The 24287-nt window shown below is 43.7% G+C and overlaps 1 protein-coding gene across 2 annotated transcripts in view; it reads left to right on the top strand.

The window, feature by feature from the left end:
- Positions 1 to 6355: 6355 nt before the first annotated feature.
- Positions 6356 to 24287, top strand: part of NHL8 (NDR1/HIN1-like 8) — a 29547-nt gene continuing 11615 nt past the window's right edge. For both annotated transcript variants that reach the window (XR_016084133.1, XM_088901405.1), the window contains exons 1-3: positions 6356 to 6957; positions 19145 to 19219; positions 19303 to 19849. Coding sequence is in view for 1 of the 2 variants with exons in the window: in XM_088901405.1 (XP_088757531.1) it covers positions 6454 to 6957; positions 19145 to 19219; positions 19303 to 19849 (1126 nt within the window). In the remaining variant the exon portion in view is untranslated. The remainder of the gene's footprint in view (positions 6958 to 19144; positions 19220 to 19302; positions 19850 to 24287) is intronic.

The following is a 24287-nucleotide window of genomic DNA, read 5'->3' as shown; positions in this document are numbered from 1 at the left end:
ATTTATTTCAAATTCAAAATTATAAAATAAAATGAATAAAATCCAAATTCAAATATGCCAGGGAGACCCAAGGGAGCATGGGCCTCCCTATGGTTCAAAAAATCCCCAACGTAATACACCTTTCCATGTAAATTTTCCCCTCCCCCCACTCTTCATCTCAATGGTTGCCCTCCCCCTATAGGCCCACCTATCCATACTTCATTTATGTTTTGGCCCCTCTTATAATAATTTCTTGGCTCCGCCCCTGCGAAGAAGACTCCCAAATCTCAAAGAAGGAATTCATGATCACATCGTGGATTTGTCACAAGTTAAAAGATAGATAATATCTCCAAATCTTTCGTTTTAAAATATATACTTCTCTAATATATTTCCAACATTAAATAAAATCCTAGTATGGGTCTTCTGACTTCTTCACCACAAGATTGGGGGGAAGAAGAATGAAGAATAAGGAGAGAGAGAGAGAGGGAGTAGAGCAACAAATGAGGGGGAAGAAGAATGAAGAGAATTAACATTTTCCTTTTTTACGAATTTCAAACCCCCCAAATACTGATGCTTTTGAACGGTTGATGACTAGAGGGGGTTGATCAATTGATCAATTATCTGATCAGATTTCTTTGACCTAACTGGTCTCACCGAGATCTGAACAATTGAAGAAGCCCTAATGATTTTAATGATTTTAGGCTGTTTGGTAATGATTGAAGTGGCTAAACCGAATGAATGAATTACTGTTTTGTGCTTTAGTTGATAAAAATATTTAAATAATTAAGAAACTTGAGGACATGCTAAGCGATCCAACCTTAGTTTCAGCTATGGAGGATAGGATAGGGATACAAATGGGGTATATCCAAATCTGATTTAATTACCTATAGGTATATCCAAAAGAATCGGGGTGATTCAAGTTATATTCAATTTTTTTTATCCAATCCGATCCAAAATTTTGAGAGAGGGATATCCGATTCTAGCAAAATAGGATCGGATTCAAATTCGAATTGCATCATGATCCAGTTTGTTTGCACCTTTAATTGAGGAGCTCAAAGCCTCCTTAAAAATATTTTTTGGAAGCATTTTTTGGCCTAAATAGGCTTTAAAAAAATCCACTATTTGAGATGGGATTTTTGAAAAAGCACTTTTTAGTATTTAGCTGATTAATAGCTTTTTTCTTTGTTCAAAGAAGCTTATTACAAATGTAAAATGCTAAATAGATTTTTTTTTTTTGCCTTCTCAATTCGTTTAGAACTTTTTGCCAAACAATATTTCTTTTGACCAACTTTTACCTTCTCCAAGGTAAAAAGCACTAAAAGTCCAAAATACCTCCAAATGTAGCCTATAAAATGCATATATACTTATCATGGCAAATGTAGCCAATCAATTCACTACCATTTTTTTTTTTTGCCAAATAGAGCTTAAGCCTGAGCCTCGATTTTGGATTGGACCCCATCCAATCCAAAATCAATTTGAACAGATTGGACGGACCAACAACACATATTGGATTGGACCAATCTAATCCAGAATATTTATTAGATTGGATTGGACCTGATCCGTCCATAATAAATTTATATTGGATTGGGTTGGATTAAGACAATATCTGATCCATTGATATAAGATAGAATATAGGTGTCCATGGACTAGGTTTGGATTGAAACCAATCTAAATCAAAATGAATTTGAACAATTGGGCTGTCCACACATTGAATTGGACCAATCCAAAATGGTCCAAAACATTTATTGGATTGAATTGGACATGGTCCATTTATAATGGACTCACATTGGACTGGATCGGATTAGACCAAATCCAGTTCAATTGACAACCCTACCTGAGCCTGGACTACATAACATGGTCCTAATCGGGCTTCCAGGCCCATCACTAAATAAATTATATTTAATGTACAATATTGTATATTATATCATTATATGACATATAATGTATGAATAGGTTGGGCCTGTGCACAGAACTTAGGCCCAACCTGGAATTTCGTGGATCAAAGTTGGGCTCTACTTCCAGGCTAGGTTAGAAATTATCACCCCTAATCCAAAGGCCATTTTGGCTATGTGCCCATCTTCATTTGGAGATCTAATGGGCCCTTAAAAAATAGCATTCTTTAACCGTTTGATACACAATGCAAAAAGGCCTCTTAAGGTAAGCTTCCAATGGTATGTTAAACTCCATTTAGGGTTTATTTGGTTTATAGTCGGAATTGGAATCAGAATGGTTTATTTCCATAGTTTATTTGGTTCAAATAAGAATCATAATCAGAATTAAAATAAACTGAAATGGTGTTATATTCCTAAGGAAGGGGGAGGGAATGGCTATTCTCTAAAATGGGGGAATGCCATTCTAGCAGGATTGGGAATAGGACTGCAATTCCACCTAATTAAAAAGTAGAAATTGGAATGATCCATTCTGATTTCAATTCCAGACCCCTATTCCTGCCAATTAAATGGGCCCTTAGCTCTAATAAAATGTCATCAGAAATGAGGGATTACTAGAAAAGACAACAAATCAACAAAAATGAATTTTCTAAACCTAACCCTAACTAGCGTCCATTACAACTTGGGATTGATGTATTGGTCGGATTTGAAAATCTTCTCACTATTGTACTTACTTAAGGGTATGTTTGGTCGCAATTGAAGTTGGACTTGGAATTGCCTATTCTCATAATTTCTTGGTCTAGATAGGAATCCGAATTGAAACATTTCCAAGGGAGATTAAGGGAAATGTCATTCCCTCAAATGGGTGATGCCATTTTCACCAGGGCTGGGCTCGGAATCGGGCCTGGATATATTCTATTAATACAGAGGCACAGTCCGGCCCATAAATAGGTCTTACTTTTACATGATGGAATTGGACTAGGATTTTACAAATTGAATCCAATTAATCTGTATTTGCCTATTTGATTTAAAAAAAAAAAGAGTAATTATCCAAAACCAACCATCACTTTTTATTAATTCTCTTAAACTCACCATAATTTTTTAAAACATCCAATACTATCATGTCAGTGAGATAACGGTAATTTAACTAATAAGCATCATTAATTTACTATTTTACCCTTCATTATCTCCTGCTTTGCTTTCTTCCTCTTCGATGACTTCTCCCTTCGCTCTGCCGCCTTCCGCCCTACTTTTATCTTCTCCCATCTATCGTCTCTCTCCTTATCTGCTAGCAATTCAATTCAAGATTCAACACTGAGATTGCCTTAGTCTTATTCCCATACCATATTTTGCTGTTTGTCTCTAACTCCAGGAGAACCGGTACTAGCAGTAGTCTTTCGTATCTGCTGCGCCTGCATTAGGATGGTGAATTGTTCTCTGTCAGTGGACCAATACGACGACTCACGATCAATTGTTCGGTGTCCGTTTCCGTCGGCGAATTTCTCAGTTGCGGTCAATTTGCGGAGGAAAGGACAGCATGGATGCAATGACGGGTCGGTTCAGTTGTGGGAGACTCTAGTGTATGGTGCAGCTTTGGACAGGGGCACGGCTGTCGTCTTTGTTAAAGGCTTGAATCTTCGGTCGTACAGGGAATCGGATCCAACTCAATTCCGTTGCCACTTTGGTTTGGGGGATTTGGATAAAGGAAGTGGTTTTTCTCTCACGACTCACGCCGTTACAGCAGCTCAGGAAGTCGTCTGGTGCTCCCTCCCTCTTAGCATTAGAAAGAATCCCGATAAAGCTCAAGAAATCTGAGTCACCATTAGTGTTGCCTCCCATTCCAATACCAACCACCGATCTGCTTCTGCTCGCGTTCCTCTGCCTTCGGTTGCTAAACTTTTTTACTCCAACAACAACTCAAAAGGCAAATACAAGAGTAGGACAAATAAGAGGAAGAAGTATGAACTTTGCGCGTAACCATGCCTCGTCGCTTCGGGAGTGGATTGTCTATCACGCCTGGCTTGGTGTGGAGCGCTAGTTCATCTATGACAACAACAGAGTGACAACATTAAGGAAGTAATCCACGAGCAAGACCTTGGCTTATTTCCGCTTCTCTTCTATTTTTAGTTTTCATCTCCCCGTCCCTGTCTGTGTGTAACTTTTTCTTTCTCTTGGCAGGATTATGTTCCAACTGTTTTTGATAACTTCAGTGCAAATGTTGTGGTTGATGGCTAGACCGTAGACCATGGATCAGGTACCATCTGTGAAGAAGAATCATTAGATTCCTTCTATGAATCTGTGGATTGGGATTCTTCAGCATTTTCAGTATTTGAGTAGTTTTTAGAGGTAAACTCATCTTCAAGTTGCTTACCTTCACTCTGTTCCATCCCTCTTTCTTTTTTCAAGTAAACCTCAATCCGAGGATTAGGTCTATAGTGAAGGAATTGAGGTCTTGGGGAAAGATAGTTGGTTTTGGGATCGTAAGGAGGAAGATACGGATCAACATCAAGAGGAGCTAAATCAAGGGAAGCCAAACAAGGCTTTGCAGCAAATTTCTGGGTTTCTAACGTCTCTGATTTGCTTCTGCTTTCTAAACATACGTGAGAATGAAAAATTGCGTCAACTTCGTACCAGTCTCTTCAGTAGATTCCAATAGATCCATGCAATGCAAGTAAGAGGGGATTGGGCGCTTAAGGGCATTTTGGTCAAAACAAATGTTTAATAGGTCAACTCACCATTCAAGGGCAGTTTAGTCATGAAACATGCATTTAAGTTGACGTGGACAACTTGAGTCATCTAATTTTAACGGTATTCTAATGGATGGTGAGTTTTAGAAAATAAAATCTCACTAACATGGTGAGTTTTGGACAATTTCCAAAAAAAGTAAAAGAAAAAGAAATGGAAACCAAATAGTTTTAACAATCAGATTGCATGTTTAGATCCATTCTGATTAAAATCTTAATCCAATTATATTACAATATGGGATCATACAACTGAGGGATGCTCATCTCATCTCCCTCCCTTAGCCCCTAATTCTAGTGGCAATAGGATTTGATCCCAAATGTCTAAGATGAGGAGCGAATTTGAATCCAATCATATCATCATTATTATCATCTAAGCCTGCTAAATAATAGAAACACATAAGAGTATACAAATGTTTTATATTTTTAACTTTTTAAATAATTAATAATTATTTATATTTTATATACTACTTTTGATAATTTTTATAATACAAAAATAATAAATAATTTCAAGTAGGGTTGTTTATCAAATCGATAAGCTTTGGTTTAACAATTTCTCAACCCAACCAAGTCGGATCAATTTTGCTTTAGCCATATGTAAATCGACCAAAATGGATTGAGTCACCCATATACATACATACATACATACATACATACATACATACATACATACATACATATATTTAATATAATTTCTTTAATACGCAAAAGTGGGAAAATTACCATATTTCTTAGTTTAAAATATTTTATATCGTAAATTTAATTTTTAATAATGTCACTGTATTTTTTTTAGTTTAGATCTTTTGAATTGACTGACCAAATCGAAAATCGACCCAAACCAATACAACCCGAGTTGGCCAGTTTTCACTAATGGTTAGTTAGTTTCAGTTGACCAACTCCCCAACCTAACCATGTCGATTTGGTTGGCCAAAATGCCTACAACTGAACCGAACCAACTTGTGAACATTCCAAAATTCAGCTAAATTAATAGTTTAATTTCTAATAAATAACAATAGTTTAATCTCTAATATTTATTGAAAATTTATAACAAAAATATAAAATTATTGAAAATATATTGATAATGAAAATACAATAAATAACTAATAAAAATGCATTAACTACAAAAATACAACAAATACTAAAAATATATATTAAATTAGTCAATAAATAGTGTAATATAAAATAATAGTTTAATCTCTAATAAATATTAACCAATAAATAATAAAAAACATACAATAAATACAATAAATTAAATTTAAAAAGCTAAATAACAGTAGTTTAATCTCCAATAATTATTAAAATTTTTTTATTAAATAACAAAATAAAAATATATTTACATAATTATTGAAAATATGTTTTATCACAAAAAATGTATTGTTTAGTATATATAAATATATAATAAATACAAGGGGTGCTAATAGAATGGCAGATCTTCTTGCCAACCTAAGGGTGCATAGGGATCAATTATTCTGGGTTAAGTTGTAATTTTGCATTGTTTTTTGAGGCAACATCTAGCGCCTTTATGTGAGATCTCTATTATGTAATTTTTATTGTCTCATATTAACCATTCTTAATAAATCATTTTATTACTTATCAAAAAAATAAATATGTATTAAGACTTTAAAATTATTATTAATAAATATTAATTTTTTTGAAAATTATTTTCTAAAATTATTAATTGATATAACTTTTCATTAACGTTAATAACTTTAAAAAAAAAAACTATTAATTGCTCTTATTGTGTTACTGTTCTGTCTGTTCGGTCCAAACTGTCTACTCTTCGGACTCTCTTTGGTCTTCTCTCTCCACCGCTTGAGCTAAGCTGCTGGTTCTGCAATCCCGCCATGAAAAAAGGAAGAAAAGAAAAGGATTTCCAACTTAAACGGGAATGGATTGTTAAACCTCACAATCGTGACCAAAATATCCCACAACGACCCAATCCAGAAAACTTATCTGTCCTCGTTTCTCCTAAAGAAAACCCCGATTCCTCAGCTGTACCCACTTCGGATTTTGCCGCAAAGGCCCCAACAGTACAGTTGAATCGTCCGTATTCTAATGGGCTTAATCGTAACCGGATTACCGTCAAAAGTCCGGCTGTCGATGCCCCTGAAGAAGGTAATTCTGTTCCGAGCAAGCAAAAAGAGGAAGAGGTAGAAGAAGAGAAATTGAAAGATGGACAAGCGTCTGTTTCGACGAGCAATTCGAATGATCAATCAATTGAGGATTGTGATTTATTTAAGGAGGATAACAGTATTGAGAGTCGACTGGGAGAGCTCCAATTGAGTACTGAAGAGCCCGAATTATCAGATGAGCAGCTGAGAATCAATGACCAGTTGCAAGAGGAAGAGGTATTTCGATAATCTCTTAAATGCTAAGTAAATTCAGATAGCATACTTTTGGGTTGGGGAGCTTATAAGATTAATACATCCTTTCGTTGGAGGAATATACTTCTGTACTCTTGAATATAGCAAACCAGCTAACCAACGAACTTAAGCCAACTAAATGGGCACGGGTGCACTAATAATTTCCATTCCACTCTATCAAAAGCCATATCCATTGTTAAGTTGTGAGGGCTCAAATCAATTCTCACAACCTGAACCTTATCTATAGGTACCATGGTGTTAATAATCAGATAAGTTCAGTATCAACAGATTATAAACAAAGAATATAAACAATTCCTAACTCTGAACAGGAATAATTAAAAGAATGAATTGGGTCAGTCATAAAATAAACAGGATGTCAAGAACAGAGGACTTCCTGATGAGTTTGCAAAGTCAGGGTTTTCAATAAACAAAGTAGTATTACTGTCCACATTATTCCACTTACGTTCAATGACCAATAATCTTAATGTTAATATCGTGAGACTTATGCCGCATCCCTCTTTTTAAGTAATTGTTCATTGTATCATGAATCTACTGATTTTTTCCACCATATCTGCATTCTTATCCTAATGTTCCTTTTCTTTAAGTACCTTAAAAGGAGAATCATATTTAAGATGGGTCTTATAGAAGAAATTGCATTTTCCTGTCTGTTGGTCAACTTTGTTACCATTACTGGAATTTAAGGGCTTGTGAAAATTCAACTCATCCCTAACCTCAAGTCCCAACTATTTGGGTTGGCTATACTAATCTTGCCCTGCCAATGTGCTCTATCAAGAGCCATGTTTTCTGTCAAATTGTAAGTCCTCAGATCATTTTTTAGCACTTCAGGCTGTGTTCTTTGGTCTCCCCATTGCTCCTTTAGAGCCCTTTACTTGCACCAAGTTATTAATATTTACTAAAACTGCAATGCATGTATTTTGTCTTAGTTTGAATTATCCTGATACCTTTTATTCTAATGCATTTCTCCATTGTTTTAGCTTTACATTCAGGTCTTCAGCTCATCTTTGGTGTTCATCAACTAATATTATATCCTTAACAAGCAACATACAGCCATAAAATGTTTAGTTGGTCCATCTAGAACTAATGCAAAAAGAAGATTGTAGCTTAGCATTTTATCTAGTTGATGTAGCGCGATCCGGTCACCCCTAGCTGGCACTCACGTGGCTCCCGGAAGGTACCTGAGATGAGGAAGAAGAAGAATCCCCGGGGAGTTTACCCGGTGGGGATACTCCGATGCTTAAGTTAGTACTCTGTAGGAGAAGCAAAAAGGAGACGAAGGCTAAGAGTGCAGATAGCGCGTTCTCACTATACTCGAGAGATTAGAGGTCTCAAGAAGAAGTTTCTCTTCAGCCCTAAGGGCTTTTATAGGGGCATTCACGTCAGGTCACGCATAACCACCACTGGGCTCCTGCCACAGCCGTTACCTGCCAGGGCTGCGCAGGTGGCCGTTGTGGCGTACGTCTCGCCCGGGTGAGTGACACGTCACCGAAGTGGAAGGCACGCCTTTGCCTGCTGAGAGACGTGGATGCAGACTGGCGAAAGGACGGGGACTGCGCCGTCAGTAAGGGATATGGCGCAGTTTGACCGGTGTGGTCTGTTAGTCAGAAGCTTCCTAAGGAGCGCTCATGCGGCTCATTCGCGAACTATTTTGTAGCGAGCTTGGAACACTCCAAGATTACCCTGAGTAGAATTGGTCCTTGGGATGACTTGTCTGCTTGGGAGCTCGGACGAGCTAATAACTTTAGCTCACAAGCTAATAACTTTAGCTCGCGAGCTAAAGTTGCCTCGGAGTATCTCTTCAAAGGTAGCTCGGGGAACCCGGGGCTCGCGTTGTGGCGATCTTCTCCTTTTGTGAGCTACCATGTAGCGAGCTGCTTCATAGGCCCGTCACTTGGTCGCACCAGGCTATAACGCTGAGTTGTCGCTCGTGCTGAGTCAGTGTCCATGTGTCACCGTTTCATAGGTTGGGTCAAATCGTCCTCCATCAATTGCCCCTCACTCCTCGGGCTGAGAGCACTGTCTTAGCGCGGGGAGTTTATGAAGCGCGATGGACTGATTTGACCGAAATTCAAACTTGATTGACTACTCACATTAAATGCATTCGCGGGAATCAAGAGATTTTCTGACCTTCCTGACTTTTCGGATTCTGAAAACGTGCTGAAGTGGCTCTTAACTCTGAGCGTCGTGCGGCCACGATTACCTTAATCATGGAAGACGTGCCGCCAATCACCTTCAGTTTTCAGAAGGCATGCAGTCAGTGCCCCCGCGGGCTGTTGGATCTGCTTTGATTCGGGCTGTCAATTTGGAAGAGTGGAGACTATAAATAGGGGGCCTTCTGGGCCTCATTTTCTTCCACGCCATCTTGCTGTCTTCGGATTCTGAGGTCGCGAACTTCATCTAGTCTACTCGAATTCCTCAATTTGCTTTGTTCCATCTCTTTCGGTGAGTCTCAATCACTGCCAACCATGTCTGGGTACCCATACCGCACCTACCACTGGGGCGATAACTAGGACGACGATGCTTCTTCGAGCTCGGGGGGAGCCTGGGAGCAGATCCTGGAGGCTCGGGAGGCCTCCGGCGATGTAGCATCTACTTCTAGGGGGAGGGAGCCTGACACTTTTGGCCCTTCCTCCATGACAGCGGAGAGACTTAGGTCTCTAATCCGCTACTTTCACCTCCCTAGGGACCTGGTCTACCGTCTTCCTACTAGCAACTTCCCTTGGGAGCATGGTCCCAATGACATAGTAATCTTCCAGGAACAGCTCGAGGTTGGCTTGCGTCTCCCCCTGCACCCCTTGATAGTGGAGGTGCTAAATCATTTTAACGTCACCATTGACCAACTTCATCCCAACGCCATTCGAAACATGGTTGGGACTATATCTTTGTGTTACGAGTACTTTCTTCCCTTGAACCTTGATATTTTTGCCTCTATCCTTTGTATAAAAAATGCTGCTCCTGGGGTCCCTTCGGAGAGGCGCTTTTACTACCTCTCTCCCCGTCGCGGCTATAAGCTCTTGTACGAGCTGCCGAATAAGATTCCCGCCTGGAAGCGGGATTACTTTGTGGTCCGCAACCTTGAGGGGTGGCCCTTCCCAACTTCTTGGAGGGGCGCCATCCAGGACCCCGGGGCCGAGTTGGACCCGAAACTCGGAAAACGATGCTGTCCTGGGCATCGGTAGGCTTCCTCTGCTCGGACTACTTGGCCGAGGAGAAGCTCGTGCAGGCCGGCCTGAGCCAGGGTAGGTTGTCTTTTTAAGTCGCGTGGTTTTTGTAACGACATCGTACTCACATTCGCATGCATATATTTCATTCTTATTGAACTAACACTGATGCCCTTCTTGGCAGCCATCATGTCTAGCATTGATTCGCGCCGCCTTCTCTCGAGCAACCAGAGGCGCCATGCGAAGAGGACGCGCCCCGACCGGATTCCCCCCTCGGGAGGTACTGAGTTCGGGTCTGCCGAGACGGTTTTATCCTCCCCTTCGCCTGAGATTCCGGCACCCCCACCCGAGGGAACTAGTGGGGTTGGTTTCGGAGGGGACGAGCTCCCTCAGCAGGGGGAGTCTCCCTGTAAGCCCCTCCAGCCATGCCCTTACCCCCGGTTCCCAGTGGGAAACTGGGAAGGGGTGAACGACTACCTCGTGGCTCGCCGGAGGAGCCGGAAGGCGATTAATAACGATGAGGTCGCTCACTGGGGGAATATGGAGCCCGAGGACCTCGCTGCGTTCGCCTCCGCCCACTGCATGGTGGTAAGTGACTCCTTTCCTTTTTCTTCTCTCATTTTGCTCCCTTTCACTGTCCTTTGATCTTCTCTTCTGTTGGCAAGTGAATTCCGCCATCCATGCCATGGCTCTCCAGACGCGCGTCCATCGCGTCGATGCCCTCGACTAGCGGACTGCTAATAAGAAGCTCCACGGCGAGCTCGACCGGATTCGGGGCGAGCTCCATCATACTCGCAAGGGGAGCGAGTCTCAAGAGCTGCTCGTCCACGACCAGGAGGCTCAAATTGCCCGGCTTTTTGAAGAGAGCGCGCGTTACAAGGAGGAGTCATCGAGGGTGGCGGCGGAGAGGGAGCTCCTCAGGCAGCAGGTGTGGGACTTGGAGTCCACTCTTTTAGATCGGACTTGAAACTTTGATCAGATGGTGGAAGCTGAACGAGAGAAAGCGGTCTGGGATTTTAGAGACTCCTAGGAATACCACGACCTCCAGGTGGAATATGGTTCAAGTTCGTACCGCTCTGGGTTTAAGCTCTGCCGGTGGCTGGTTCGGAAAAAGTTCTCCGGACTCAACCTCGATGGCATCACTATGAAGAGTCTGTCTCCTGAGACGGCGGACCAAGCGGAGGAAGAGGAGCCTAACTCCCTAGGGGATGAGGATGAGGAGGTGGATCCCTGAGGCGGTGTTTCCTTGGACTTCTGGTGTATTCCGGGTGCCACAAACCCAGTCTTTCAAAGGTCTTTGGTTGGGCGGTTGTGCCCTGTGATAGTCAAACTTTCCCGAGCTGTTTAGCTCGGTTATTGCATTGTCATTTTTCTTTCTCTTTTTTCTCTCCTTTTTTTTTTGAAATGATAATGAAAGTTCTCCCTTTTTTCTTCCAAGTATGATGTGCTCTCTTTATCTTTGCTAAGCGATCTCAACACCCAAGCTATTAGAGCTACATACCCGAAGTAGGACTCTTCGATAATCGTTATCTCGAACTGTTCCTTAAATCATTTAAGGCATCTCTATGGTGCACAACAAAGTGATTACCATGTGTGCCCGAACTATATGCTCGTCGGTTATTCTCTAGTTTGATCATCGTACTAGAACAAGCTATGCTTGGTGGGGTTTAAGCCCGAGCTGTTTCACTCCTCACTTGAAGTTCGCCCATGTCATGGAGACGATTGGGTCTGATTGCGCCGAGATCGTGTTAGCTCGGCATTTTGGCCCTTAGGCTCTGGAAGTAAATTATAGTCCACTTTTGGAGTTTGCCCGTGCCTCAAAGGCGACCGGGTCTTATTGCGCCGAGATCGTGTTAGCTCGGCATTTCGGCCCTTAGGCTTTGGGAGTGGCTCGTGGCCTACTCAGTTGTTACAGATAGTATTGTCTTAAGTTGACAATATTCCATGCCCGAGGTACTTATTTCCCTTTGAGGGTCTCGAGCTCATACGTTCCTTCCCCGAGTACTCGTTTCACTCGGTAAGGTCCTTCCCAGTTAGACCCAAGCTTGCCAGTGCCGGGCTCAGGTACCATAACCTTTCGAAGAACCAGGTCGCCAACGCGGAGGTTCCGCTTCTTGACCCTGGTGTTATAGTACCGAGCTACTCTTTGCTGTTATGCTGCGGTCCTGATATACGCGAGGTCCCTTACTTCGTCAAGTAGATCGAGGTTGGTACGGAGCTCATCTTCATTCGTCTGATCACTGTATGCTTCTAGTCGCAGCGTAGGGACTTCGATCTCTGCGGGGATAACTGCTTCGGTACCGTAGGTGAGGTTGAAGGGTATTTCTCCCATGGCGGTCTTCTCCGTGGTCCGGTAGGCCCATAGAACGCTGGATAGCTCATCAGCCCACAACCCTTTAGCTCGGCCCAGTCGTGCCTTCAGTCTGCGGAGGATGGCTCTGTTCGTGACTTCTGCCTGACCGTTTGCTTGGGGGTGTGCGACCGAAGTAAAATTCTGTCGGATTCCCATGTCTCGGCACTAGTCTTGGAATTTGATGTCCTCCAATTGCTTGCCGTTGTCAGAAATCAATACCCGAGGTAATCCGAAGCGGCACACGATGTTCTTCCAAAAGAAGTTTTGGACATTCCGGGTTGTGATCGTTACAAGGGGTTCAGCTTCTACCCACTTGGTGAAGTAGTCCACTGCTACTACTAAGAACATCCTCCCACCCGTTGTTGGCGGGAATGGTCCGTGTAGATCGATACCCCATTGCGCAAAGGGCAACGGGCTGGTGAGATACTTGAGGTCGGCAGCGGGTTGGTGGTGAATATTGGCATGTCTCTGGCATTTGTCACATTTCCTAACGAGCTCGATGGCGTCTGCTTTCATTGTTGGCAAATAATACCCCTGTCGGAGTGCCTTCTGGGCCCGGGCCCTGCCCCCCAAGTGTCTGTCGCACAATCCCTCATGAGCGTCACGAAGTACGAGCTCGGCCTCGGCCTCGGTAGGTCGCAACAAAAACACAGATAGGGGAGCGTGTAAGATCTCCGGTATAGCCGTTCGTCTATCATGACGTATTTGGCTACCTGGCATTGCACCCTTCTGGCTGCATTGCGGTCTGTAGGGAGGGTCCCGTGTAGCAAGAAGCTCGCAAGCGGGTCAATCCAGCTCAGCTCTGCTTGAACGATGGGAGCGACCTTCTCTGCCCCTCGGAGAATGCTAGGCCGAGGCAAGTCCTCTACGTACACGGTTCTCATGGTAATGTCGCTGGCGCTGGCTAATCTGGACAGGGCGTCGGCCTCAGCGTTCTCCGACCTTGGGATTTGCCTGATAAAGTGTGACTGGAAGTTGAGCAGGGCCTCTCTGCCTTTGGCTAAGTAGGCGATCATGGTTGGCTCGCGAGCTTCGTACTCGCCGGTGACCTGGTTGACCACGAGCTGGGAGTCACTACAGATAACGATGTGCTTGGCTTTTACTTCTCTGGCTAGAGCTAGTCCAGCTATCAACGCCTCGTACTCCGCTTCATTGTTAGATGCCGCGAACTCGAACCGTAGCGCGTACTCCAGTTTCGTGCCACTTGGGCCGTGTAGAACTATTCCGGCTCCGCTGCCCTGTTGGTTCGAGGAGCCATCTACGTGAAGGATCCAGGGCTCCTCATCCCAGCTTGCGCTTGGCTGAACTAGGAGAGATGCCACATTGGCTGCTACCTTACGGGGCTCGGACTCGACTGGCCTGGGAGCTTCGGGCTCACCCGAGCTGGGAGCCTCGTGCTCAACCGGCCTGGGGACTTCGGAGCTGAATGTGCACTCGGCGATGAAATCTGCTAAGGCTTGGGCCTTAATGGCAGTTCGCGGCTTGTACTGGAGGTCGTACTCACTGAGCTCAACGGCCCACTTCATCAACCGACCTGAGACCTCGGGCTTAAGTAGGACTTGCCTCAGAGGCTTGTCAGTGAGAACGATAACAGTGTGAGCCTGGAAGTACGGGCGGAGCTTCCGAGCTGCAACTACCAATGCGTATGCTAGCTTTTCTATCTCTGGGTATCTCGTCTCTTCTCCCTGCAATACTTTACTAACATAATAGATGGGTCGTTGAACCCGATCTACTTCTTTTATTAGTACCGAACTGACCACTTCGTCGCTTGCCGAGAGGTACAGTTCTAAAATATCACCCTCCTCGGGCCGGGTTAAGATCGACACACTAGCAAGGTACTTCTTGAGCTCATCGAACGCGAGCTGGCAGTCTTGGGTCCACTCGAACCCTTTGCTCTTAATTGCCTTAAAGAATGGTAGACATCGGTCCGCCGATTTGGACATGAAGCGGCTCAGGGCGGCTATGCGACCATTCAACCTCTGAACCTCCTTCAACTTCCGGGGTGGTCTCATGTCTAAGATGGCCTTAATCTTATCCGGGTTGGCCTCGATGCCGTGCCGGTTAACGATGTATCCTAGGAACTTGCCCGAGGTCACACCGAATACACACTTGTTTGGGTTCAGTCTCATATTAAACTTACGCAAGATTTCAAAAACGGAATGCAAGTCTTGTATTAATTCATGTGAAAATTGAGTTTTGACGACCATGTCATCTACATTGCATTCTACTTTTCTGTCGATTAATGGTGCAAACAGCTTATTTACGAGTCTTTGAAAGGTTGCCCCTGCGTTTTTCAACCCGAAGGGCATAACCTTGTAACAGTACAGACCGAACTCCGTGATGAAGGCGGTCTTTTCTTCGTCCGCCGGGTCCATCTTGATTTGGTTATAGCCCGAATAGGCATCCAAGAAACTTAGCAACTCGTGCACTGAGGTCGCGTCCACCAAGCGGTCAATTCTGGGGAGTGGGAAGCAGTCTTTTGGGCAGGCCCGGTTTAGGCCAGTGTAGTCGACGCACATGCGCCACTTGCCGTTGGCCTTCTTTACTAGGACGGGGTTGGCTACCTAGCTAGGGTAGTGGACTTCTCTTATGAAGTCAGCTGCGAGGAGCTTCTCGACCTCCTCGTCGACCGCTTTCCACCGCTCCAGGGCTAGGTTGTGTTTCTTCTGTCTAGCGGGCCTGACTACAGGATCAGTATTCAACTTGTGAGTTATAAGGTCAGGGTCTATACCGGGCATCTCTGCCACGGACCATGCAAAAATATCTAAATTTTGAAGTAAGAAGCTTACCAGTTCGGATCGTAGAGGCTCCTGGATGGAAGCGCCGATCTGAAGCGTCCGAGTTGGGTCTGCCGCTGAGGTCGGGACTGTGACTGTTTCTTCCGTGGGCGCGGCTCATTCTTCGCCTTTCTCCGTTGGCCGCTCCAGTTCGAGGTTGTCGGCCACCTTGGTCTTTCCCTTCAGGGTGGCGACATAACACTTGCGGGACTCGAGCTGGTCGCCCCGTGCTACCCCCACATTGAAGTCTGTTGGGAACTTCATAGCCAAATGGTAAGTGGAGACCACCGCCCGTAGGACATGGGTGATCGGCCGACCTATTATGGCATTGTAGGGGGAGGGGGTCGTGACCACCAGGAAGTCGTGTTTGAATCTGACTATGCAAGGCCATGTGCCAACTTCCACAGGTACTGTTATTTTCCCAAGGGGCCGGACTTCTTCCCCGCTGAAGCCCACCAAAGGAGTGTTCGCAGGCTTCAGGTCACTTCTCTGCAACTGAAGCTGGTCGAACGCAGCTTTGAAGAGGATGTCGGCCGAGCTGCCTGAGTCGATGAGTACGCGCCTGACCTCGAAGTCGTTGATTCTCAGCTTTATTACGAGTGCGTCGTCATGGGGGTAGTGGACCCCTCGCGCATCATCTTCTGTGAAGAAAATTGTTTCTTCTGTCCTCGGCTTCTTTGGAGGATTCTGCTCTTCTCGGGCGGCCTCACGAACTGACGTCCGAGCTGTTGCTGAAGTGCAACCCGCAACGATCGAACCTCCCACTATCATGTGGATGGTCCCCCGGACCGGCCTCTCTTCCGGAGGCCGCCTCTGTGGCTGTTCGGTCGGCTTGCTGCTGGACTCGGGAGCATCCTTACCGTGCTCCCCTTGCCGACCTGCTTTATTATTATTATTACTATTATTATTATTATGTACAAAATTTCTTAAATACCCGCGATGGATGAGCTCCTCAATCTCGTCGCGGAGGTTTTTACAATTTTCGGTACTATGACCGTGATCCCTATGAAAACTGCAGTACAGATTCTTAGTTCTTTCATTGGGATTCCCCTTCAAATGGGGTGGCCACTTCACATATGGGGGGCGTCTTTGATTGCCATCAGGATTTCGGCCCGCTTTGCGTTCAGTGGGGTGTAGTCAGCTCGGTCCGCTACTGGAGCTCGAAACGAATGACCCGGCTTTGCCCCCCGAGCTGCATCTTTTTTCTTTCGGCTGTCCCCTTGGCTGGGAGGCTCTCCTTCCCTCTTCCTCTTTGTGTGTCACGCCTTTCTTGGCTGCTGCAAGGCGCACGACGGGGTCTAGGCACGGTATCTGCATACAAGCATCGTTGAACCGCTTGATATAGCCCCGGATGGACTCTCCCTCTCTCTGCACTATGCCGAGGAGGCTTTCTTCAATCCGCGGGCACCGTTTGCTGGTGACGAAGTGGGACGTGAAGGCTTTCGCGAACTGCGCCCAACTTCTTATCGACCCAGGTGCCAAGTTTCAGTACCATGTACGGGCTACTCCTCTAAAAGTGGTGGAGAAGGCCACGCACATGCACGACTCGCTGGCTCTCGCCAGGTGCATCTGTGACTGGAAGGCATCTACGTGATCATTCGGGTCAAACGACCCGTCATACTTGTCAAGAGGGGGGAGCTTGAAGTCTTTAGGCATTGGGACTGCCAGGAGTTCGGAAGACAGGGGGGATGGAACTGAGAGGAGGGGAGCTTTAACTTCGGCCGAGCTTACTTCTTTGCCCCCAAGCTTGGGCAAATCGCGGGTGACAGATCGGCGAGCTCGGCGGCGACGTCTCTACTTCTTAGTGGGCTCGGCGTTTGTACTACTCACCTCTGTGCTATCCGGGATGGTGTGTGCAGGAAGCAGCTCGGGCCGCTGGTGATGACTGTGGACAGAGGGATCCTGCTTAGAGCCTGCAGCCAGAATCTCGAACCGGTTCTCTAAGAATGGGGTATCGGGCTTGGAGGGCTGAGACGATGTGGACTTGGCGAGCTGGGGTCCTTCTGACCTGACCGCCCATGGCGAGGCCGGAGTGGCCGGTCTTTCCTGTCTACTGCGGGAGGAGGCCTGGCTCCTTGGAGGGTTCTGGGGGGCCTTTCCTTGGCGAGAAAGGTGCTCCTCTTGACGATGGGACTTAGCCCGCTGTGAGGCTGGGTGCCGAGGAGGGAGCTGCAATTGCTGAAGCTAAGGTTGTGGCAACTGGGGAAATTGCTGCTGATACTGGTACTAGGAGACCTGGTGTAGCACATGCTGTTGATAGATCTGAAACTTTTGAAACTGTTGCATTTGAGCTTGCATGGCCCGCATGCACTGTACCAAATCTTCCAGCTGGTTTGGGTTGGCCGCTGGGGGCACAACCGAGGGTTCAGTGAAGGTTGTTCCGACTGTGGTAGGGAGTGGAGCAACGACGGGTGCCCCTGCAAGAGGCACGTTCAAACTAGGGATCCCGTCCGCTGAGAGGGGGACGGAGAACTGTCCGATGCAGACAGTAGGAAGCTGAGGCTGTTCCCTGGAGTTATTCATCTCCGTGCTTCGTCCGATATTGCTTGAGGACGCCATGAGTGTTGAGTTTTTGAAGAGTAAAAAGATGTGAAAGTTTAGAGAAAGGCTTTTCGAAGCGTTTCCCACAGACGGCGCCAAATGATGTAGTGCGATCCGGTCACCCCTAGCTGGCACTCACGTGGCTCCCGGAAGGTACCTGAGATGAGGAAGAAGAAGAATCCCCGGGGAGTTTACCCGGTGGGGATACTCCGATGCTTAAGTTAGTACTCTGTAGGAGAAGCAAAAAGGAGACGAAGGCTAAGAGTGCAGATAGCGCGTTCTCACTATACTCGAGAGATTAGAGGTCTCAAGAAGAAGTTTCTCTTCAGCCCTAAGGGCTTTTATAGGGGCATTCACGTCAGGTCGGGCATAACCGCCACTGGGCTCCTGCCACAGCCGTTACCTGCCAGGGCTGCGCAGGTGGCCGTTGTGGCGTACGTCTCGCCCGGGTGAGTGACACGTCTCCGAAGTGGAAGGCACGCCTTTGCCTGCTGAGAGACGTAGATGCAGACTGGCGAAAGGACTGAGACTACGCCGTTAGTAAGGGATATGGTGCAGTATGATCAGTGCGGTCTGTCAGTCAGAAGCTTCCTGAGGAGCGCCCATGCAGCTCATTCGCGAACTATTTTGTAGCGAGCTTGGAACACTCCAGGATTACCCTTAGTAGAATTGGTCCTTGGGATGACTTGTCTGCTTGGGAGCTCGGACGAGCTAATAACTTTAGCTCGCGAGCTAAAGTTGCCTCGGAGTATCTCTTCAAAGGTAGCTCGGGGAACCCGGGGCTCGCGTTGTGGCGAGCTTCTCCTTTTGTGAGCTACCATGTAGCAAGCTGCTTCATAGGCCCCGTCACTTGGTCGCACCAGGCTATAACGCTGAGCTGTCGCTCGTGCTGAGTCAGTGTCCATGTGTCACCGTTTCATAGGTTGGGTCAAATCGTCCTCCATCACTAGTTAATGAAACACCATCCTAGGAGAGGATATATTATCTTTAGGAGAGGGAGATCTAATCTAAGTAGAGATCCATAAAGCTGTCTTGAGAAAAGATTATAAAGAATGTCACCAAACCTTCTATCAGGACATACATAAGCTACAGCTAAGTATTTTATCTAGTTAATGAAACACCTTCATCACAGGAGAGGATATATGATCTTTAGGTGAGGGAGATCCAATCTCACTAAGTAGAGATCCATAAAGCAGTCTTGAGGAAAGGTTATAAAGAATGGCACCGAACCTTCTATCAGGACATATGTAAGCTACAGCTAACATGATTTGGCAATATGAACTATTATTGCTTTTTTCTCATATCCAAGTTGTGCTTTGCAGTTATTGGCAATGGAGGCCATATATGGGGAGAATGTTTTCATCCTTAACAGGAAGGAGGGCTTACGTTCTTTTCAGGTTTTGCAATAATTGATTAACTCTCTATCTTGTCTACAGCTATAAAGAAGAAAATAGTCCGACACATGTCTGTTGTTTTGCAGATCCATATACATATTGAATCTCCTCATGAACTCACTGTATTTGCAAAGCTTAATTCCTCCAATGAAAAGTTGAAATTTGGAGGAAAAGGTGGTGACCCCATTACTGCAAGCAGTGCTTCAGATGAGTTTTCATACACATTCAAAGTCCAACATCTCCCACCAATTATTTTGGCATGTTTATTACCCAAATCATACCCGAGCCATACCTCTCCTTATTTTACCATCTCAATACAGTGGTTGGATTCTGCAAAGATAGCCAGTCTTTGTAGCATGCTAGATTCAATATGGATGGAACAACCAAAGCGGGAGGTTATATACCCATGGGTGGAATGGCTGTGCAGCTCTTCTCTTTCTTATTTAGGGTTTGATAAAGAAATAGTCCTTGGTGCCTATGACATGCAAGATACCGGAGACAGGCGTGCAATTTCAGGAATTATATCACCAGATGTTGTTATTCCTTCAATTATGAGTTATAATGCTGAAAAATGCCATGTAAATTTTCTTCAAGATTTACATGAATGCTGCATCTGTTTTAGTGAGTTTGCAGGTACCTTCCACTTTCCACTGTAAGATATATACTGTTAAAGTTACATCTTATAGTATACTTGCACATATTTATCATATTTTTCAGAAGGAAATTATTATGCACCTTTTAGTTCATGCCAGAGTATAGAAACTTCAGTAGAATCAACTTTCTATAAATTCATCTTCATTATTCTAATTTCCGTCCGTGTACCATTCTAAGATGACCATGTATTCTTCACTGCATCACTTAGAATAAATGGAAAATGTCTTAGAAGAGATGAGCAGGTTTAACCTTGACCCTTCGAAGAAAATATTCTTAATAACTTACAAGGCTTACATGCAAAGTGGGCACAAAAATAAAGTAGCACATATACTAGGCATGATGTACAAGCATGGCTTTGAAATTCCATTGGATGTCATTCCTTCACATTTCAAAGCAGTGGAGTAAAGTATAGTCAGAAAACCATTAATGAAATCTCTTTTAAATGAAAATTTTGCATTGGTGTTTGGATTTCTCTTTATGTAATGTTTGTGGTGAATTCTCTTTACCTGATTGTAATCTTTTTTCTTTTTAATTAATTTTTCGATCTGTTTATTGATACACCTCTATATCATTATCAGAAAGATGTTGATGTAGGCCCAAACATGATAATCATCGACACTAGAAGGCAAAAGATTTTATGGCAGTGTGTAAGAGGATCTGTACTTTGGGAACTGGGGAGAGGAATGCAAGAACTTTTGAAGAAAATTACATGACAACTGAGGAGGTGTGCGAGCTTCTAATGATAAGGGTAGCTCACTGTACATCAGTTTGTGATGTTCAGAGGTGTTCTGTGAATGGCTTATTAAGAGAATGGCAGGTAGTTGGTGGCTTTCAAAGCACAAGACTACCAAGGCTAGTTGAGTGGTCCCCACCAACAGCTGGAAGGATTAAATTTAACTTTGATGGCTGTTGTTTGGGAAATCCAGGGGAATCAGGAGTCAGGGGTGTAGTGAGAGATGAAACTGTTAATATTCTTCTTAGTTTCTTGGGTCCAATTGGACATGGAATCTCTCTCGGGGATGAACTGTTTCCAGCCATTTAAAGGTTAAAATTGCTAAGAGTAAAGGGGTGAGAGTAGTGGACGTTGAAGGAGATTACCAAACAGCTATCTCTTGACTGAAGAATAGAGAAGAAATTCCATGGAGGATGAGGCCTTTAGCAAGACAAGCACTCTCCCTAGGGGGATCCCTTGAGCACCTCATTCAACTGGATACCTAGAAGTGCCAATTTGATGGCTGACACATTGGCTAGGGTGGGAGTGTCAAAGGATCATCTAGAATGGTCTTGTCCATGGCCGGGCTGTAATTTGTAACTTGTTAGTCTTTCTTTTTGTTTAGATTCAACTTTGTACTTGACCTCTTATTCCTTTGGGGCCTGTTGGATGTATTCTGGGATTTTTCAGTTCCTTAAGAAAGGAATTTTACTAATAATAAAAAATAAACTAGTCATGGGTCTATACGGTTTGATATGGCCTCAACAGATACTACTGTTCCTCAAATCCCCTCTTAAACTTCTTTTACTTTAATGGAATCACTTTTTTAATATACAACTCATCACAATAAATGCTTGTATTTCATGAGTGTCTTCACTGGAATCTTATCCCTACACTTTGGGATGGTTTGATCAAATCCTGTTTGGTTGTCCCATTTTGTCTAGACTTGCATCTTCTCAAATGTTGTCAAGTTATTTTCTGCTACATGGATTCACATCCTCTAGTGTCATCATTTTAATTCTGGAGAATTCCCTCAAAACAATGCCAGGGTCCATGTCAAAGAATTTGTAGAAGTTTCTGTAAGCATAAGTTGTCTACCAAGTTGGAGTTACTCTAACTCTTCCTGTATCTGATTGAGTGCAGCACATTGTTGGAGTTGCTTATTACCCATGCCTTTTTTTCCCTTTTCTTGAGAAGCCATGTTAACCAAGGCTCTGTACATGGGGATATACAAAACATGCATCAAAATTGTTGCTTGTTACCCATACTTAATGGTGTCTTTTACACTGTTATTTTTATGTTTTTGAGTGTCAGAAATGGCACTTACTGGTATTGGTATGCAAAGGTTATTTTTCTATTCATATTTACCAGAGAGGGGGACGAGAGTCAGAAATTATGAACTTAAATACACAAGTTTGTTGGCAAAAAAAAATACACAAGTTTGTTTAGGGAGAAAGGTTGATGCAGGCAAGGGGCTAGAAAGGCCAGGGGTAGACCAAAAAGGAGATGGGTTAAGGTAATTAGAAATGATTTAAGTGCCCATAATTTAACAGTGCATATGGCATTAAACAGAATAGAATGGAAAAACAGGATTCATGTTGCCAACCCTATATAGTTGGGATAAGGTTTGGATGATGATGATGATGATGGTTGATGCAGGCACAGTCCGGAGAATCCAAAGCTTAGTTTTACTAGGCAAGCCTTACCATCTCTTTTTGGGCCAGTCCCATCACTTAAGGCCAATGGGCTCTTTAGAGACCCATAGTTGAGTTGAGATCAATATTATAAGCCCAAATCAGAAGAATATTCCAGAAGATTCTTAGGGATATATTTGTGCTTTTCTAATTTATTTGTTATTTTCTTGTCTTATTAGGTTGCTTGAATAGCAAGCTAGGATTAGGGCCTTGGGATTTCTATAAATAGTTATGTTCTTTTTGTTTTGAAGTCAGTGAATCAATGAATAAGACGTGAAGTTTAGTTGTCTGCAACTCTTATCATGTTTGGGGGTAAATTCCTCCCTTTGGCAGCAGCAACACCATTAGCCCTTCTCTCTTTCTCTCTCTCTCTCTCTCTCTCCCCAAATATCTGTGAAACCATCATTATAGAAACTGTCACTCTGAAGTCTAATCTACAGGAAATACACTTCTCTCCTCGGGATTTCTAGGGTTTTGTGCCTGCCACAAAGGTCAAAGGTCCTATGTAAAGAAAGAAATACCTGAAACTCGTTCTTTGTGAATATCCATTCATGTAAGAAACAGATTTCCTGGTAATTAATGCACTTAAAGCTTGCTTGCAATCTGATTAGAGGTAACTACAACAAGAGTAAGAACTGTCTTGCAGATAGAAATACTAGAAACAGTTATTTCATGTCTAGTGCATTTTCAACATTTAAGTCAATCATGAAGGTAAAAATTAAGATTATGGTAATAGACACTAGCAAAGATCCATTTGCATGGTCAAGCTATGTTAGGGATAATCAACATGTAGAGGATGTTGAATCTTATAGACTGTTCTAAAGTTAAAGACTTATCCAAGCCTTGTGCTTAGACTCAGAAATATCAATTAGTTAACTAGCATTTTGATACATGCGCTGCTTAGGACACATTAAAAAGTTTTGGAGGATATGTGGACCCATAAGTCCATATCCTAGCCAGCCCAAGTATATGTGGAAAAGAGATTATATCCTATGAGATGATCATCTAGTTTTTATAGTATGCAAAATCCCAGTAATTAGAGAAGGTAAAATTCAAAACTTCTAATCAACCCTAATTCTGGAATTGCATAACATGAGAGAACAGTTTTCTCTCTTGAATCGCTTGGATCTATTGGACCATTGCAAGATCAAATCTTTAGATGAAAGAAATACCCAATCTTTGATGTCCACAAGTGCAAAGATCGAAGTGGTAGTCCACACCCAAGCTTTGATGCTCCCAAGAAAGACTACAATGAGTTGAAGATGGTGCAACTTTGATATTTGTAGCTTCAATTGATCTCCAAGAATTCCGGCAAGAAAGATGAGATGCTTACCACGATTTGGGTGGTCTTTCTCACTCAAAATGGTTCTGGAATCACTCTCTAATGAATGTTCACAAGATCTGGTCGAATGGGGTTCAAAACCCTAGATATGTCTCTCACAATAGATGGTTGGGTTCAGCTATGTCGGGAGAAAGAATGCATGGTTCGATCTCCCCACATTGATCCTTTTAAGACAAGGGAAGGGCTAAAAGAGTCCTCTCCTAATCCAAATCAGTTTCCTAAAATAATTAGGATAATCTTGGAGAGAATCTTGCTCTTCTAATTCAGCCCAAATACTAGGCCTTTCTAGTTAAGTATCCTAGTCAAATTTTGTAACGAACTTTGACTTTCTTGTTGGTAGTTTAACTAGGTCTCTTTAGAAAGACTTCTAACCAACTTATAGTATCCATTAAATCTTGAAAATCCATTTAATAATGGGAAACACCGGTTTGTATGGTGTGGGACCTACTACTAATGAGTGAACCAACTCTTAACTCTACTTACTTAACACTTAAGCTAGTGGAGCCCGCTACTTAAATCAATTAGTCCATGTGGCCAATTCACCCATTTCTATTATGGGCTTTAGTGAATCAGCCCAATAAATGTCTAAACACTTATATACACTTGGGACCTTACCATCCTAAAGGCCTAAGTCTGCATGTCTAATTGGTTCAGCCCCTGTAATTATCA

Source organism: Nelumbo nucifera, chromosome 3 (genome assembly GCF_055504915.1).
Source record: "Nelumbo nucifera cultivar China Antique chromosome 3, China Antique-T2T, whole genome shotgun sequence".
Classification (NCBI taxonomy): Eukaryota; Viridiplantae; Streptophyta; class Magnoliopsida; order Proteales; family Nelumbonaceae; genus Nelumbo; species Nelumbo nucifera.
This window is presented reverse-complemented; position numbering and strand designations above follow the sequence as displayed.